At 44.1% G+C, this 13,163-nt stretch overlaps 1 protein-coding gene across 1 annotated transcript; it reads right to left on the bottom strand.

The window, feature by feature from the left end:
* Nucleotides 1-2,116: 2,116 nt before the first annotated feature.
* LOC311107971 (uncharacterized protein) lies at nucleotides 2,117-13,163 on the bottom strand. The gene is made up of 19 exons (XM_084150603.1): nucleotides 12,153-13,163; nucleotides 11,705-11,766; nucleotides 11,410-11,448; nucleotides 9,594-9,691; nucleotides 8,723-8,787; nucleotides 8,339-8,455; nucleotides 7,284-7,409; nucleotides 6,933-7,115; nucleotides 6,646-6,770; nucleotides 5,926-6,541; nucleotides 5,584-5,710; nucleotides 5,261-5,403; nucleotides 5,034-5,162; nucleotides 4,834-4,956; nucleotides 4,604-4,734; nucleotides 4,136-4,436; nucleotides 3,768-3,927; nucleotides 2,634-2,749; nucleotides 2,117-2,451 (listed from the first exon to the last, which is right to left on the bottom strand). The coding sequence occupies exons 1-19, from the start codon at nucleotides 12,942-12,944 to the stop codon at nucleotides 2,392-2,394; spliced, it is 3,513 nt and encodes a 1,170-aa protein (XP_084006729.1). The 5' UTR covers nucleotides 12,945-13,163; the 3' UTR covers nucleotides 2,117-2,391.

Below are 13,163 nucleotides of genomic sequence, written 5' to 3'. Positions count from 1 at the left end.
TCTCTAGGAAGAGTCTTGGTGGTTCCAAACTTCTTCCATTTAAGAATGATGGAGGCCACTGTGTTCTTGGGGACCTTCAATGCTGCAGAATATATTTGGTACCCTTCCCCAGATCTGTGCCTCAACACAATCCTGTCTCTGAGCTCTACGGACAATTCCTTCGACCTCATGGCTTGGTTTTTGCTCTGACATGCACTGTCAACTGTGGGACCTTATATAGACAGGTGTGTAACTTTCCAAATCATGTCCAATCAATTAAATTTACCACAGGTGGACTCCAATCAAGCTGTAGAAACATCTCAAGGATGGTCAATGGAAACAGGATGCACCTGAGCTCAATTTCGAGTCTCATAGTACAGGGTCTGAATACATATGTAAACAAGGTATGTTTTTATTTTTAATAAATGTGCAAACATTTCTAAAAACCTGTTTACGCGTTGTCATTATGGGGTATTGTGTGTAGAGTGATGAGGGAAAAAATAATTTAATCAATTTTAGATTAAGGCTGTTACGTAACGAAATGTGGATGAAGTCAAGGGGTCTGAATACTTCCCGAATGAAATCGTTAGGCCCTAATCTATGCATTTCACATGACTGGGATGGTTGATCAGGCTGTTGATTGTGGCTTGTGGGATGTTGTCCCACTCCTCTTCAATGGTTATGCGAAGTTGCTGGATATTGGCGGGAACTGGAACACGCTGTTGTACACGTCGATCCAGAGCATCCCAAACATGCTCAATGGGTGACATGTCTGGTGAGTATGCAGGCCATAGACGAATTGGGACATTTTCAGCTTCCAGGAATTGCATATAGAACCTTGGGACATGGGACGTGCATTATCAAGATGAAACATGACGTGATGGCGGCAGAGGAATAGCACAACAATGGGCCTCAGGATCTCGTCTCGGTATCTCTATGCATTGAAATTGCCATCGATAAAATGCAATTGTGTTCATTGTCCATAGCTTATGCCTGCCCGTACTATAACCCCACCGTCACCATGGGTGCACTCTGTTCACAACATACACCATCTGCCCAGTACAGTTGAAACCAGGATTCATCTATGAAAAACACACTACATTTACATTTTAGTCATTTAGCAGACGCTCTTATCCAGAGCGACTTACAGTTAGTGAGTGCATACATTTTCATACTGGCTCCCCGTGGGAAACGAACCCACAACCCTGGCGTTGCAAGCGCCATGCTCTACCAACTGAGCTACAGGGGACTAGCGTGAGGACACTTCTCCAGCGTGCCAGTGGCCATCAAAGGTGAGCATTTGCTCACTGAAGTTGGTTATGACGCTGAACTGCAGTCAGGTCAAGACCCTGGTGAGGAGGACGAGCACGCAGATGAGCTTCCCTGAGACGGTTTCTGACAGTTTGTGTAGAAATTCTTCAGTTGTGCAAAACCCACAGTTTCATCAGCTGTCCGAGTGGCTCGTCTCAGACCGTCCCGCAGGTGAAGAAGCCGGATGTGGAGGTCCTGGGCTGGCGTGGTTACACGTGGTCTGCGGTTGTGAGGCCGGTTGGACGTACTGACAAATTCTCTAAAACTACGTTGGAGGTGGCTTATGGTAGAGAAGTTAACATTCAATTCTCTGGCAACAGCTCTGGTGGACAGTCCTGCAAATTACACGCTCCCTCAACTTGAGACATCTGTGGCATTGTGTTGTGTGACAAAACTGCACTTTTTAGAGCAGCCTTTTATTGTCCCCAGCACAAGGTGTAATGATTATGCTGTTTAATCAGCTTCTTGATATGCCACACCTGAGGTGGATGGATTATCTTTGCAAAGGATAAATGCTCACCAACAGGGATGTAAACAAATGTGCGCACAAAATGAGAGAAATAAGCTTTTTGTGGGTAGGGAACATTTCTGGGATCTTTTATTTCAGCTCATGGGACATGGGACCAACACTTTACATGTTGCGTTTACATTTTTGTTCAGTATACTTCCTCCTCAACCAAGCAATGCAATTATCTGAACATCTGCATGGGAGGCACCTATTAGTTCAAATTATCAACCAAGCTCCTTTCTTTAGACTCTGGCCCTAATATAACTGGTTACATTATTTCTTATCTCTACATCACAACAGTTGCTGAACATTCAAAAGACCAGCATCTGAGACTAAATACAAATCAAAAAATGTATATTGCGCTTACATTGAGCAAGACGAGTTGTCAGAAAACATTAAAACAAAACTCCATACATTCTCCAGATTAATTCTTAGCTGGTTCCTCCTGGTTAAAATTAAAAAAAAGTTACAAAGCTGTATAGCTAAACATGAAAGCCTCAAAAAAACTGCTGAAACATCACCTCTAGGGTTAACTAACTAACTCTATCCATCTAACTAACTAACTCTATCCATGCATGAACACTTGAAATGTCCTACACAGTCTTCATCCCAGTGGTGCTTTGAGCTTTGACCTTCTCTTTTTCCAGACGTTTCTGAAAATAAAAAACGGGGACAGCATTTTAAGTTTCAGAGCATATCGGTTTTTTTTTCTTATGCTGAAAACTGTTTGATACCAAGTGAGAGACGTATTGGTGTGTTTTGTGTTAGTTCCTTAAAATGACTGCTTAGATATATTGGCATATCTGCTAATTGACAATAATAAATATATGTTTACCTTGAGTTTTTGGTAGTGAGATTGACTGCTGCAGTGGACCTTCTTGGCTGTCTCCTCGTTGGAATAGAACAGGAAACAGACCCTACAGTAGTAGCCCATCTTCACATATTCAACACCTGCAATCAGAGAGAGTCACTATGATGTTTGGATATAATGTATGAAATATACAGTACATATATAGTTCTAATGTTGTTCATGTTTTAGAGAAGACAAGAAAAGGAAGGAAAAAATCTAGTTATTCTACAGTACATTCGGAAAGTATTCAGACCCCTTGACTTTTTCCACATTTTGTTACGTTACAGCCTTATTCTAAAATTGATTAAATTGTTTAGTTTTTTCCCCCCTCATCAAATCTACACACAATACCCCAAAACTGAAATATCACATTTACGTAAGTATTCAGAGCCTTTACTCAGTAAAAGCTCTGTCTGAGGTCCTGAGCAGGTTCTCTCTGTACTTTGCTCCGTTCATCTTTGCCTCGATCCTGACTAGTCTCCCAGTCCCTGCCGCTGAAAAACATCCCCACAGCATGATGCTGCCACCACCATGCTTCACCGTAGGGATGGTGCCAGGTTTCCTCCAGACGTGACACTTGGCATTCAGGCCAAATAGTTCAATCTTGGTTTCATCAGACCAGATAATCTTGTTTCTCATGGTCTGAAAGTGACCTTCAATGCTGCAGACATTTTTTGGTACTCTTCCCAAGATCTGTGCCTCGACACAATCCTCTCTCTGAGCTCTACGGACAATTCCTTCGATCTCATGGCTTGGTTTTTGCTCTGACATGCACTGTCAACTGTGGGACCTTATATAGACAGGTGTGTGCCTTTCTAAATCATGTCCAATCAAATGAATTTAGCAAAGAGTCTGACTACTTATGTAAATGAGGTATGTTTTTTTATTTCTAAAAACCTGGTTTTCGCTTTGTCAATATTTGGTATTGTGTGTAGATTGCTGAGGATAAAAAAAAAAATATCCATTTTAGAATAAGGCTGTTTACCTAACAAAATGTGGAGAAAGTCAAGGGGTCTGAATACTTTCCGAAGGCACTGAATATGTTATTAAAAAAGCTCTTACTGAACACATAGAAACCCTTTTCCCTCTAAAGCCCATTACATCTGAGCATGTCCTTACCCACTGGGTTGTTAGGCTCATAAGGCCCCAGAGGAACAGGGCTGGTTGATGAAAGCTTCCCCTCAGCCTGGGATGGTGTGCCAGCAGGCTCTCCGTTCTCCTCAACGCTCCTCACACTCACTATGGAAATGGGCATCTCGTTGTCCTCCATTTTGATGTTCTACAGCGTAGAGCAATAGAGAGTCAGTCCCTTAAGCTACTACAAAATGGTGTCATAATCCCCCATCAGATCATCCTGGACACTGAGGGATTGCTGAGGGTGACAGCGCACTACTTTTGGCCAAAGCCCCCATAGGACTGTGACCAAAAGTAGTGTGCTATAGGGAACAGGGTGCCATTCCAGAACAACCTAAGCCAGATAAACTTACCATGTCAGTGTCTATCTCCTGTACTGCCGAGTTCTCAGAGGGTTGACCATGTTCCCCCTGGACCTCCTCCTCCTTCCTGACCTCACTCTGCTCAGTGGGCGTCTCCACCATCTTCTCCTCGTCTTCCTCCTCAGGCTCGTCTGCCGTCTCCTCTCTGGACTTCTTGACTGGAGGTTCTTCATCCTGCTTGGCTGAGCTTTTGGCTGCCGAGCTCCTGTGGGAGCTCGTTTCGCTCCCTGATCGCTCCCTCTTTGACGTCCTCTTCTCCTTCTCCTCGGAGTCAGGGGCTGGTGGTCGGTGTCTAGTGTGGGAAAGAGCATTCCATTTCAATTCAACTTTATTGTCCCTGAAGGGCAATTTGGTTTTAGCACATTACATACGAAGAGCAGCATCTTAGTAGTGAGAAAAATAACAGGCTGAAGTGTACAACGCTCACAGGAAATACACCAACTGTTTACTTTGACTCACCCGTATTTGAGATGTTTGTACTTCCTGCTCACGTACACCGTTAGTCGCTTGCCTTCGAATTTAGGGGGCGTGTCCTTGTAGGTCTCAGCCATTCTCTCGGCGTCCTCTCCACGTTCCATCTCAATGAAACACTAGAAATAAAATAATGATTTCTACCGTATCCCACTCATTCACCCATGAGGCATTTTAAGAAGCTCTGTAGCAGAAGAGAGAACAAAATATTTAATTACCTCATTGCGAGATCTGTTCAGGAAATAGCGTCTCACTTTGCCGAACGGTTCAACGATTTTCAGGAGGGAGGCATCAGAGGATTTGAAGTGAGGAATCTGTCCCACGTATACCACTCTCCCACTCTGCAAGAACAGGAAACATTACAAACAACTTCTACTGTAGAAGGCTGGCAAACTGAATCTTCAGGTATGGAGCTCACCTGAATGGTTGCGTATGTCTGTGAATGGTAGATTTTCACAGATCTCCCACACACAGTTGGAGTTACATTCCCACTGTAGAAATTGACCATTGCTTTCGCCTCTTCTTCCGAAGTGAGTTGCAGAAAGGCCTAGATTCACCAACAAAAAAGATACACAATGGTTAGACGTTGACGTCCATCCTACGGTTTTTGCTTCACTGTCAAATCAATCAATCAACCAACTTTACCTCAGGTCTCACGTCAAGCACCAGGTGTCGAACTACTGTCCCGAAGGGTTTGGCCAGGGCCAAGATCTCATTCAGAAAACCATAGGCTCGTTTAAATCCCACAACATTGACCACTCTCAACCCCCCAATTTTCTTAGAGCTTCCTGCAGAGCGAGAGAGAGAAAATTACACAACTGTTCACTTTTCCAACAAAAGTTGTTGTAGCCTATTTCATGTGGGCGACACTGTACCAATGGTTTTCAATTCCACAGACACTGTCATCAATCATCCTAAATTAAATGACCATATATATCATGCTAGAGGTTGAAGTTAATGTTGTTAACCTGAAGATGAGTATCTTTCTTTGGAAGAGGAGTCCTGTCTCTCCAAGTCCTCGTCCTCTGCCAACTCATCCAGAGTCACAAAGTCATCCATGTTCTCTGGGAAATCCTGCTCCATACTGCCCTCCTCCTGAAGGAAAGACACAACAATATGTATGTCAACATGGTTACATATTCTAAATATATGTTTACAATATGAACAACAAATCAGAAAAGGCAGATAAGTCATTGTGCTCAACAGAACTTTGTCTCAAACTGAACAAAAACACAAGAGTAGCGCCAACTTGTAAGCAAGACAAATATAATATTTTCTTGAACTATAAATGTTTTCTGTTGTTGACCTACCTGATCTGCAGGTAGCTGTTCCTCATGCATCTCCGAGCTCTCTGCTGGCTCTGCCGACGGCATGTCATCCTTGTCCTCGGTCTCTGGCTCATCTGTAGCGGCTTCAGTTTCCATCTGTTCACTCTCAGGCTCTCCCTCCGCTTTCTCCTCTGGACCAGGCACAGTCCCCTGCTCCACCTCTGCCCCCTCAGCCGTCTCTGCGACGTCACTGCTGCTCAGAACCTTGGCAGTGCTCGGAACGTCGTCTGAGTCCGGAGCCGGTTCCTTCTCCTCCTGGGACTCCAGACTGGTTTTGGCAGCAGTCTCTGGGTCTTCCGTCACGGCTTCAGTCTTGTCCGCTGACGGCCCATCATCACTTGGACCCTGGTCTCCCTCTCCTTTGTACTCCTCAGCTTCATCCCCCTCTATCACACCAGCCACCTCGTCACCTGACCCCACTCCCTCTCTCCCTGCACCGCAGTCCTCTCCTTTTGGTGGTTCCTTCTTGTCCTCTTTGGCTTTGCTGCTAGAGGAAGATTTGGTGCTCTTGGAGGAGGAAGCTTTGTCTTTGGGCCCAGTACTACTGCTGCTCCTCCTCCTCTTGTCATCCATCAGATTTTTGGAGCGATTATTCACACTGTTACAGACAGACAACAATCAGTCCAGATACCTCTGAGATAAAAGGCCAACTAAGTCCTCTACTATGATAATGAAGCACTGAATCACTCTGGGAACTCTTACTTTAAGGTCTTGTAGTTGGTACAGATGTTTAAGCGGACACTCATCCCATGGATGGTCAGTGGATTCAGAGTGTAGTACTTCACCAACATCTCGGCATCCTCTGCAGACCCCAGCTGAACAAAAGCCTTGGAAGACGAACGTTAATGATACATTTTAAGAATTCATGACACATCCAGAAATAAAACATACTGAGAATAATATAGTACAAATAATGTGTGCAATTTAGCAGACGCTTTTATCCATTCATATGATTTTTATACAAACACAGAATAATAAAATACTTTTACCTTCTTGGTTAGAAACAAGTGTTTCTCCACGATGCCGAAGCGCAGCGCGATGGTGAGCAGTTCCAGCTTCTTCTCGTTCTCACGCGGCAAGTTGGAGAAGAAGACCACCTGTGACTGGTTCGGTGCCTCCGGCTCTTTGCCTTGTTTCGCCTCGCGGTTCACCCTCTCAGTTCTGGCGTCTTTCTGTGTTCAGAAAGAGGGAAATATGACGTGTAATGATCTGCATGCACGATCGCTGCTTGAATTGAAAATCGGTTTGTTAAAATGGTCAGCAAAGTTAGAAACGCATACAGCAGATAAGATACAGGTAAAACTAATGAAAGTAGATTAATAAGGACATTCCAATATTACCTGAATCACCGTGAGTTGTTTGGACAGATAAATTGTGAGTTGTTTCCCATTCAACACAGCTGGGTTCTTCTGGTAGTGGTTGACCACATCCCTAGCTTCCTTATGGGTCTCCATTTCTAAAAAGACCTGTGGAGTAGATCAACGCACCATGAGCCCCGTGGTACACGACCAGTCAGCAGGTGCTCTTATACAACAATGTCAACTGTTTTTCTACAACATTTTCTTCTGTTAAAATGAGGGGGTAATAAGAAAACATTTAAACCTAAGTCTTCACTGACAGTTACTCTGTTATTGAAAGTAGAGTTTGCATTTGTGATACGTTTATTTTCCATTGTACTGTAATACGTTACTGGTTTATTCCTGCTACATAAAATAGTAGGATACCATTTAGCCATCGCTCATTCAATAGCCAACCATGTTCGAAAGTAAATAGACCGGTAGCCTTTGACAGTATGGGTAGACTCCAGTATTGCTGTGCGATTGGAGTGTGACATCATCAAGGCAGGAGACAGAAACACAATGTATTGATAAACAATTCGTCTTTTGCATAGAAGTGTTGGCTGTAGCATTTCCTTTTAAATTGTTCAATAGGGCAACCAATCTTGCAGGATGCACAGCCAGTGTTTGGCACACTCTATAGGCTGCATGCATTTTAGTTTAAAAGCCACTGCAAAAGATTAAAAACATTCTGTCTACACCTCTACAGAAATGTGATCAAATTTGCCATTGCACTTTAGAAACTGTCGTGGCCCAGTCCCAACATTTCCAAATCATACTGCAAATGAGGGCGTTTTTGTTACCATAAAAAGTGAACGGAGGGCGTTTTCCAGGAAGGGTTGTAACGCTTGCTCACGAGCGCAGAAATATATTATGGCTCTGATTTATCAATGAAAAACATGCGTATGTGTTGTGTGCGACACTTTGATAAATCCCAATAAATCTGTTGCGCACGCAAATCCTAGAATCGCCAACATACGCCAGAATTGAGTGAGAAATGTATAAATGATGAATGAGGCCCCAGGCCTCTGGCGAGCCGGCACAGTGGTGTGCTCTACCTTGTTCTTGAGGACCAGGTGTTCACACAGAGTTCCAAAGGGTTCAGCTAGGGCGAACAGGGCTTTGTTAGGCGGAGGAGGCCTGTCATACTTGGCCACCACTACTTTGCTTCTGATCTGAGGAGGAGAACAAGTTCAGACAGTTACAAAATAAACAGGTTGAATCCATCACTTTCACACCAAAAGGCATACCAGAAAATACATTTGATCTGAGGAGAACAGTGTTCAGACAGTCACAAAACAGGTTGAATCCATCACTTTCACACCAAAAGGCACACCAGTAAATATACATTTGTTTTGAAGAAGAGTTACTTGGTCACTGCATTACAGTAAAGAGATGGTATTTTATCAAGATAATATCATGACAAAAAAATATATAATTACCTGCTTAGGTACCATAGAATGTTGATGTGCCTTGCCTGGTCCAACATTAGATCCAGCACCACCACCTAAAATACATGATAATAACACAGTGGTTTTATATACGGCTTTTCAAGGACCCACAGTCACTTCAACTACAACATGGCAGTGGCCAGCCAAACAAAAGCCAACATGGATTGCTGTCTTACTTGGTCCATAGACTGTTCACAGAGTCAGGAAGCCAATATGTCATTTTAGTGAACAAGGATTATCCCTTTAATGATAATGATTACATGGTAATGAATACAGAACAGCTAATGAATCCTGAACAGCTAATCATGGCTACCCGGACTATTTGCACTGCCCCCCCACCCCATCCTTTTTACGCTGCTGCTACTCTGTTAAGTATTTATGCATAGTCACTTTAACTCTACCCACATGTACATATTACCTCAACTACCTCAACTAGCCGGTGCCCCCGCACATTGACTCTGCAACGGTACCCCCCTGTATATATAGCCTCCCTACTGTCACTTTATTTTACTTCTGCTCTTTTTTTCTCAACACTTTTTTTGTTGTTGTTTTATTCTTACTTTTTTTGTTTAAAATAAATGCACTGTTGGTTAAGGGCTGTAAGTAAGCATTTCACTGCAGTGTCTGCACCTGTTGTATTCGGCGCATGTGACCAATACAATTTGATTTGATTTGAAATTCACCAGTAAGTGACAGCAATAAGCATACATTGGCTATGTCCGAAAAGGCACCCTATTCCTTATATAGTGCACTACTTTTGACCAGAGCCCTATGGGTTCCCTGATCAAAAGTAGTGCACTATATAGGGAATAGGGTGCCATTTCAGACACAGACTTAATCTTTCAAACAAAAACACCATTACCCCAGCCGGAGCTCACGCGTACTCCTCCTATAGCCATTGGGACTGGTCCCAGGAGACCGGCTGATTGGTTGGTCGTCTCCAGTAGATGAGACCCACCGCTGAAAGGGACAGACATGAGATTCAGTCTACTATTACACAAGGCTGATTAATCCACACATTTCAAGTGCAACTTCACTTCCTGATTTGGCCTCGTTTTAGGTTTGGTTCATTAAAGAAATGCTAGTGGCCACGACTGAATTCAAACGCGAGTTGGTTTCAGGGTGTGGTTTGATGTGGGTGTGGTTCTCGTGTGTCTGTTCGCAGGTGGGAAGAGTTAGACAAATTATTTTGACAATTAACTTTAGCCGGCTGGTGTGCGACCCTAGTAAATTTGGTTTCACTTTGGATATGCTGCAATAGTGTATGTGCCGGGGGGCTAAGGTCAGTCTGTTATATCTGGTGTTATTCTCCTGTCTTATCCGGTGTCCTGTGGGAATTTAAGTACGCTCCCTCTAATTCTCTCTCTCTCCCTCCCGGAGGACCTGAGCCCTAGGACCATGCCTCAGGACTACCTGGCCTGATGACTCCTTGCTGTCCCCAGTCCACCTGGTCGTGCTGCTGCTCCAGATTCCACTCTTCTGCCTGCGGCTATGGAACCCTGACCTGTTCACCGGACGTCCTACCTCGTCCCAGACCTGCTGTTTTCAACTCTCTCTCTCTACCGCACCTGCTCTTTCAACCTCTAAATGCCCGGCTATGAAAAGCCACGTGACATTTACTCCTGATAAACTGACCTGTTGCAACCTCTACAACCACAGTGATTATTATTTGACCCTGCTGGTCATCTATGAACGTTTGAACATCTTGGAGAAAAATCTGGCCTTAATGGCCATGTACTGTTATAATATCCACCCGGCACAGTCAGAAGGAGACTGGCCCCCCCTCAGAGCCTGGTTCCTCTCCACCCGGCACAGCCAGAAGGAGACTGGCCCCCCCTCAGATCCTGGTTCCTCTCCAGGTGTCTTCCTAGGTTCCTTCCTTTCTAGGGAGTTTTCCCTTGCCACCATGCTTCTACATCTGCATTGCTTGCTGTTTGGGGTTTTAGGCTGGGTTTCTGTATAAGCACTTTGTGACAACTGCTGTTGTAAAAAGGGCTTTATAAATACAATTTGATTGATTGATAGCCTATCTCAGGGGCTAGTTAGGGACTATCAAATTACAAAATGTAAATGAGACAATATTTTCATGTTGCATACCTTTTAGTTCTCATAAAATCCTTTCAATATTTGTACATTAATTTCTACAATTTATAGTTGGTTTGAGGTTTTGAAGTCATTGAAATTTGGAGCTATTGGGATTTTAACATATTGTCCCATGTACATTGTGTAATTTACCGAGGGTCCCTAACTAGCCCCATAAGGATATCCAAAGTCGATCCAAATTTACCACAGGCATTACGATCAGGTCGCGTAAAACAAACCCAACCTTCATTTAACTTGTGATGCTGTCACGACCACAAGTCTCACAAAACTCTGTTTTGTACAAGACTGACTTTATGACCAAAATTATCCTATTTACACTTTGTAGTACATTTTGACATCAGAATAAATGTTTCACACTCATATCGATGCCACATAGCCTGTTTCTAAATGAGAAGTAGTTTTTAAGGGGTAGTTGCTCTTTAAAATCAAAACACCTGAAAGGTTCTGGTTTACTGTGTTCCTATATTCTTTATCAACTCTTGGGACTAATATTTGCAAACATGTTATAAACAACCGGCGTGTGTGTGTGAGAAAGAGAGAGCGAGCGAGAGTGTGTGCGCGGGAGAGAGACATACCTTCTGCCTGTGGCCATGTGTGGATCCCATTCTGGGTACCTAAAGATCATGGGAGAACACTGGTCAAAAATGACTGGTGGTTCACACACTATTTTATTTTAAGACATAACTCCAAAAAGTTGCTTTCTTCCCACCCCCCCAGATACTTTTTCCAGCAGGCAGTGTTAAAAGTTCTACACAGATGTTTCAGTGCGTATCACATTATTCAGTGTTAATCTGAACATTAGCCCTAACAACCTCGTTGCTAAAAAAGGCCTTTACATAAATAACACAGAACGTTTGAAGAGGAACTTACATCTGCAGGAGGAGCCTCTGGTTTTCTGTATGACGTAATCCATCAGTGTGCTGGTTCCACTCCTGCAAGACCAAGACAAACACTGGATGAGTGACTGATTTACTGCATACATTACACTGTATACATTAATTGGCTCCCACACCAATTAGAAAGCAAAGGGTGATTAAACTATGGCTCTTCAAAAGGAGAAAGAAGCTGAATAAGTGGGGATATGATGCTAATATATAAACAGACTTATGTTGAACCATTACTTAGTGTACTGTAGATTGGCTTTCGTCACTTGATAATGAAAATATATTAAAAAGATTTGATCATAAATTCTGGTCTTGAATTGAAAAAGTGTCCGTGCGTGCATGAGAGCCGCAATCAAACTGAGATCAGAGTAGACGGTGTGTGGATGGATGAAACAGACAGGTAAAGTGGAAAAGGAATTGGAGTTAGTACTCACCATGGTGGAATGCACGTCAAAATCACAAAGAGAGCACACATGGGGAAACATGTGAGGTATGACTCCCAAGAAGTCCTGCACTTTGCCTTGGGACGGGGATCCCATTCTCCTGGTCATAAAGACACTGTCTGCCGCTGAGGGGGGACCCATGCCCATACCGCTGTAGCGATCACGGGAAAGATCTGAATACCACCCTGGATCTCTTCCCCCACTGCCGTGGCCATAGTCGAGTTCATACCTTCCAGCTGGAGTGTCTTGGATGGAACCGTAGCCCAAGTCTCCTTGCTGAGCGCGGGCCGAAGCTTGCCCCATGGAACCACCCAGTCTTCCAACACGCATGTCATCCCAGTTGTCTCTGCTGGCTCTGTATGAGGGCTCAGGGGAGAGCCCTGACAGGTCTCCTCTAGAGTTGCCTGCCATGCGTCTGTCAGAATCCACCTTCCGGTTCTTAAGCTGCATTATAAGGTGAGGCAAGGTCTCCACACTAATGTTGTCTTCTGGGATCTGTGCCAGCACGTCGAGGTCAGCGGGCGACAGGCCCAAGCTGGCAAACAGCTTCATGGAGTTGCCAATGTGGCTTCCACCACGACGGGACAGCTGCGGGTCATGGTCGCCCTCCCCACCACCCATACCTGAGGACATGCTGTGCAACTGTCTGGAGGTTGAGCCATGATGGAGGCTGTCTGAACGCTGTTCATTCATGCTGAAGTTGAGGGTCTCAGCAGCAGCCAGGAGCCCGCGTCCCACAGCAAAGCCTTTCTGCAAGCTATCAGATGGAATCTTCTGGGACATGGCCACCCTCAAAATGGCTGACGTGCTCTAAACTAACTCAACGTGAGACTACACGGCACAAGAACAGAATAAGGAAGCAGTTAAGGGAGGGCCAATTTTTAAAAGTCTTTGATCGAAGGGAAGATTCAGTCAATTCAAAAAGAGACGACACCGTGGCAACAAGTCAACGTGGATGAAGAAAAGGAAAGCTCTCCTCTTCATCTGATGGAATATGTATTT

This window comes from Coregonus lavaretus (assembly GCF_964263955.1).
Source record: "Coregonus lavaretus genome assembly, chromosome: 32".
NCBI lineage: Eukaryota > Metazoa > Chordata > Actinopteri > Salmoniformes > Salmonidae > Coregonus > Coregonus lavaretus.
The sequence above is the reverse complement of the archived record's forward strand: the minus strand, read 5'-3'. Positions and strand labels throughout refer to the sequence as shown.

Bases quoted from the DNA above. Each gene is read 5' to 3' on its own strand.
- LOC311107971 (XM_084150603.1), bottom strand. From the start codon at position 12,944: ATGTCCCAGAAGATTCCATCTGATAGCTTGCAGAAAGGCTTTGCTGTG. The intron at 11,449-11,704 runs GTAAGTTCCTCT...CATGATCTTTAG, and splicing joins CAGAGGCTCCTCCTGCAGAT to GTACCCAGAATGGGATCCAC. The intron at 2,452-2,633 runs GTAAACATATAT...TTTTATTTTCAG, and splicing joins CTCACTACCAAAAACTCAAG to AAACGTCTGGAAAAAGAGAA.